Source organism: Phalaenopsis equestris, unplaced genomic scaffold, assembly GCF_001263595.1.
Source record: "Phalaenopsis equestris unplaced genomic scaffold, ASM126359v1 Scaffold000271, whole genome shotgun sequence".
Lineage (NCBI taxonomy): Eukaryota > Viridiplantae > Streptophyta > Magnoliopsida > Asparagales > Orchidaceae > Phalaenopsis > Phalaenopsis equestris.
This window is the reverse complement of record NW_018164713.1, coordinates 424,635-430,634: the sequence shown is the minus strand read 5'-3', so window position 1 is coordinate 430,634 and position 6,000 is coordinate 424,635. Positions and strand designations below refer to the sequence as shown.

At 32.3% G+C, this 6,000-nt stretch overlaps 1 protein-coding gene across 1 annotated transcript in view; it reads right to left on the bottom strand.

Annotated features, from left to right (window-relative positions):
* Window positions 1-6,000, bottom strand: part of LOC110024717 (delta-aminolevulinic acid dehydratase, chloroplastic-like) — a gene marked incomplete at its 5' end in the record, with an annotated part of 46,139 nt that overhangs the window by 13,049 nt on the left and 27,090 nt on the right. Inside the window, 3 exon segments of the mRNA XM_020724843.1 lie at window positions 3,311-3,388; window positions 3,475-3,556; window positions 3,647-3,718. Coding sequence (XP_020580502.1) covers window positions 3,311-3,388; window positions 3,475-3,556; window positions 3,647-3,718 — 232 coding nt within the window.

Below are 6,000 nucleotides of genomic sequence, written 5' to 3'. Positions count from 1 at the left end.
TATAAATATATATATATATATATATATATATTAAATTATATTCGATTTACTCGCGCGCGGCGACGTAACAAAATGGGTGTCCTCCCTAGGCAAAATTGACGCTCTGGACGTGCCGGTGTAGTCCGTTTTGTCATCCGGGGTCGCTCAGACGACGTCGTCGACAATCGGGTCAAAAACACGTCAAAATTCAAATTTTACAAGATTTCGACCCGCGATCGATCGCTTCAAAAGGTTTATTCGAGCATTCGACAGGTAACAGTGCAGACGAAGCGAATCGTGGTGATCGGACGCTCCGACTCTCCGAATTGCGAAGTTTTGACGCTCCGACTCTCCGAATTGCGAAATCGACTCTCCGAATTGCGAAGTTTTGTGTGCGGGAGTGCGAGGCCACCCTAAGGCTCAGCTAAGGCTCAGGAAAGTCCTATAGGGAATCCCTTTTGGGTTTCCTCATGTTGGTTTCATCCTTCTAAGTGCTAGAAGTTCATACCACGCACGCGAAACTCCAGAAGGGGACATAAGTGGGTTGAATTTCTAGAACAAGGCGGGTCCCATTTCTAAGGTTCTAAGATGGTCGAAGGGAGGTCCCTAAGGCTAGATCCTAAACCCTAAGAGGAAGACTAGACCTCACTAAAAATGAGGTCAACAAAGCCCGAGTTTGCTATCGACCAAATAGGTGAACTGAGATTTAGAGATCAACTAAATGTTCTAAATCAGACAAAAGCATTAATAAAGATACATTAGAAAGTGAAAATCACTCTATATTATGTTCACCAAGGGAGTGCTAAAATGTATTAAGACCACAAAGAAAAGTAGTCTAGAACGAAAAATGATGTGACAGCTATATTTAAGTGTTTACCCTTATCAAATAGTTAGGGCTCCAGATTAGATCTTTGGAATGTTAGTCATTCCAAACTGGAGGAGACTATTAAAATGGATCATTATGTAGGTTAGATAGCAATTTATGCACTCACATATAAGCTCACTTTCTACCTATATAAAAATATTTGCACTAAACAACTTTCTACCTATCAAATAGTATCAGCCACTATACATACTGGCAAGGATCGATAAGGGCAATATTATTTGACAACATAAGATAAAAATCATCATTATATTTGTTTATAATGAAAGATTTACTTCCAAACTATAAAAGAAAGCATAAAAGACCTTCAGAGTTAATAATTTAGTGTGGCTTTTCATCCTTGATGGATGGTCCTCAAAAAATTCTATTAAGACCTTTTTTTTAATTTATTGAAAGCTAGTATTAACTTTAAAGGCAGCTACAGGATTAACTTCCACTTTGTGAAGTTTACTTATAATAATAGTCTTTAAGCTAGCATTGACATGGTACTATATAAGGCTCTATATAATATCAAACATACATCTTCTTTGTGTTGGTTTGATATTGGCAAGAGGAAACTATTAGGACATCATTGATAAAGTTGCCAAGAAGATTCATATATAGGAAGAATGAATTTGTTAGCATCGGAGAAAATAATTTGACCCAATGCTCAAAAAAAAATATTATGTCAGAGATCTTATTTTTTTCAATATTTAACCTACGTGCTGATTTGCGAGAATTGGCAAGAGTGGAAGGCTTCATCCTTGCTTCCTTGCTCCTTTGGATGAAATTGATGAAATAAAATAAAAATTGCTTACCAATTTGTTCCTCCTTCAAGAATTGCAAAGTACAAAATGTTTTCACACCTCCTCATGGTGTATGTACATGATGACTCTCGCCTTTATTATTTAAAATTTCAAGTTGGTCCAAATCTAGCATTGTATCTTTGATCTTACAAATTATCATTCATACCTTTCATGTTCAATCATGCCTCACACATTCACAAAAGTTTTATGAATCATGTCATTATGTCATGTGATGTGCAGTTAGCATTGCCTGATAATTATTATAAATGGCATAATAAAGCATGTGATGGTACAACTCAATTTAAATGTGCTATCATGGCTAAAATGACTCTGACAAATCTTGATCATGCTAATATTAGAATATGTTGAAATGATATAAACGTTGATCATATTGCTAACAAAACAAAACAATTGTTACAGCACTTCTTCATAACATAATATATAAAACATGTATACGTATGTGAGATTGGTGCAAATATTAGTAGTACCCTCTTTATTGATATGATTAGCTCGTTGGGTTGACAAATCAATAGAGTAAACACTCTATTAGGGGTCATTGGACTCCATTGGTGAATGAAAATCTTCCTTTAATTTAAGGTAAAAGAGAGATCGATCGGGCATATAGGTAATGATTACTATTGATTCCTTGTGAAAATGCATTAAAAGCATCATACTATGAATCATAATATAATAGACACATATTTTTAGTAAACTGTCATTTAGCATCATTCTAATATAATATTATAATCATAATTGTTACAGTACTATGCATTCTTATCATATTAGTCGTGTTGTTCATCTTGTATGCCCTATATATTATCATTTATGCTTTTGATCTTTCGATAAATAGAAATGAGGTATTGTGTTTACCTAACGAATTCTTTTGTAATTAATATTTTGTACATATAGTGCTTATTGATTAGGACTGCCACAACTAGAGCAAATTCTTCATAAATAGTTATTTAATTGATTCAACATTTATTTCTTATAAGCGGTTCTTTGTTTAGAGTTGTATAAGTTCCAGATTAATTTCATAGATTTAGTAAATTTATTTTCTTTTCATTAGTTGTTATTTTAGATTCCCTTTAATGATCAAATGTAAAACTTGCTTACGTAATCTAAGCTCAAGAGATCTATCTATCTTGCAAGTTGAGATAAAATCATTTTATCATGTCCCATGCTAATGAGATGTCTTGCCATTCACAACTGAAGGGTGACACAGATTACTTGACCAACATACTCAAATAAATGATCCACCCAAGCTGTCCAATTCAGCCAGATTAGAACAAGGCTATCCATAAGATCCATAGTATTCCATCTACCATCCTTTATTAGCTATAACATTCTTGGAATCATCACATACTAAATAGAAAAACAATAAATGCTAACATAAAAATAGGATCTAGAAAAACACCAGAGACCCTTTCGTGAATATATCTAAAACTATTTCGGCAGGATAATGCATCATCAATTGGCAAACTTTCAAACCAAGCCTAGATTTCTAGAAATTTACATTTAGTTTCACAATTCCTTCAGCAAGAAATATATTGATTGAAAAAGCAATTTATAGGTGAAGAGTGCAAAAGTGGCCCTATGATTCCCATCTAAAGCAATAATTAATGATTGCCAGTTGCAATGAAGACTTGCTGTAATGCAATTTTACCTGGTAGGCTGCAATTGGCAAAGAAGCATTATCTCGAAGAAGACGAATTATATCCAAATATGGTAGCCCAGGTTTTACCTGCCAAAAGTTTAATTAGCCTAAGCTGAAATGTCAAAGGGAAGTACCAAATGATAAGATACATTTACAAAATCGGCCATAAATACCAAGAGAATATCAGCTCCTTCAGAATCATCAGCTTCCATTTCAATAATGGCTTCTCGATAGTTTGCCGGATCCATCTGATAACTTTTGTTGAACAAGCAAATCAAACAGTTGATCCCATGCAAGTAGGTGAACAACTAAATAAATCCACATTAAATTTATAAAAACACTTACGTTTTCTTGTCACCAAATCTTGGATTTGAATCTAAAGCTTCACGAAATGGACCATAAAAAGAACTTGCATATCTGCAGGAAATGCAAACCAATAAAAAAAAAACTCGTAAGGGAAATTTACATACCCAGCACACAATTGTTAGGTAATTACATCTCAAGTATGAAATTTCATATTTACACATGTAGCACATTAGTTTGAACCTATGCATGAAAAAGTATATTTCACTTTTAGTAAGGGATGTTAGTGTTATTTTTGATGTGATATTAAAAATTTGAGTGTTACATGTATAAATGTATAGAAACTACTTGGAAAGGAAAATGGCCTAATTTTATCATTCATATGTCAGGTACATATATATATATATATATATATAGGGACAACAATCTCTCCTAATTTACAAACTTACAAAATATATCTAGCATAAATTTGGAAAATAAAAGAATTTTGAAAAAAAAAAATAAAAAAAATAAATAGAAAAGAGATAAACATGAATCAAAAGGTTTCCAAATTAATCTCCAATTAAATTTCTCATAAGATCTTGGATGGTTGGACGGTCCATACTAGGAATCACCACCCGAAACTTCTAAAATTTCCACACTCCCCCTCAAGCTAGGTCGTAGATGTTGTAGAGACCAAGCTTGGTATTAAACTCTGAGAATGTGCTTAAAAGAGGAGCTTTGGTGAAAACATCAATAACTTGTTGGTGTGTCAGAATGTAGCTTAGTGATTAATTGCCCCATTAACTGTTTCAGAGATAAAGTGTCTATCAACTTCAGTATGATTGTCCTGTCATGATACACAAGGTTCTTTTCAATATTGATAAATGTTTGACTGTGACAAAACATTTGTATAAGGCTATTGAAAATACATCACAGTTACACAAATAATTTATGAATCAAGATCCGTTAACTAATTCCCAAGGTAAGTGTCCTATACTTTGATTCTATATTGATGTGCATCTGGAGAAGTATCAGAACCGGCGAGGAGGAGGTTGGAGAAGTATCAGCGTCGAGGTCGAGCAGCGGAAAGAACTATTCGAGCAAGATGGAGTTGTGCATCTGCGAGTAAGGGCTTCAAACAACGAAGAAGAAGAAGAGAGGAAGAAGTGTCGCTGAGGAGGAAGAAGGGTCGAGTTCCTACGGAAGGGAGTTGAAGCCGAGCTTTCGTGTACTCTGGATCGAAGTTGAGTGCAAGGGAGGAAGAAACTTTTGTTCGACTAATAAGGTAAGCTTTAATTAGGTTATTTGATTTAATAATAATAATGATATATATATATATATATATATATATATGATTAGAAAAATAAAAATGTGATATATAAAAAATTTAGCAGGATTACATAAGGTAAAATAATGAAATTTAACACTTAAATAATATAAAGTAAATATTTTATTAAATAATAAATTAAAATTCATGTTTACTGTAGGCTCAAATTCTTGAAGGATCGAAGTTAAGTAAAATTCAAGAACAAATCATTTGTCATCAAAGTGAATACTCGTACTTTTAATATATAGTAATAATTTGTTTCTTCTCAACTATTTTACAGTTAATAACACATGCACATGCTTTATTCTGATTGAGTTTCTTTTTTTTATCGGGCATATTGTTATAATTGGTATAGTACTTTCATGAATTTGGCATATATTTTATACAGTATGTTGAATTGAATGTGATGAATGTTTGAATGATATGTTTATGTTGAATGCTTGTATGTACATAACTGACCATGAAGGAGTCACCATTTGATGGTATTAGTGGGAGATAGTTAAGATACTCGTGCACGTATAATAAAAAAATTTGATATTGATATGTCTTAATTGACATAATTTTTAGACGATGTTCTTGTGAACTTATACAGATATAAAATGATATTTATATGAATTGATATAGAAAAGTTCTTGGAACAAAATCAAATGTTTTTTATTGATTTATTAAAAGCGTGAATGGCATGCATATTACTTTTATTTCTCTTGTATTATTGTAGTTTATGAGTATTCGCTGGTTTGTTTAGCTCAGTTATTTTAAACTAATTTTTCAGATTAATCAAGTAATTAACGATGAATATTAGACGAGATAACATTTATAGAAAATGCGAACAGCTGGCAACGAGATAATTTTATATATATTGTTTAAATTTATTTCGATCATGATTCTTTTATATTTTAAATAGTAACTGAATATAGAAAATTTAATTCACATCGTCAGACTGTCTATTCTCGTCTTTGTTTATTTTAAGCACCGAGTTGGGTCGTGACAAAAGTGGTATCAAAGCACATGGTTTATGAATAATTAATGAAATCTTGATGAAAAAAATCAATAGAATAATTATAAAAAAATTAAGTTAACTCAAAGT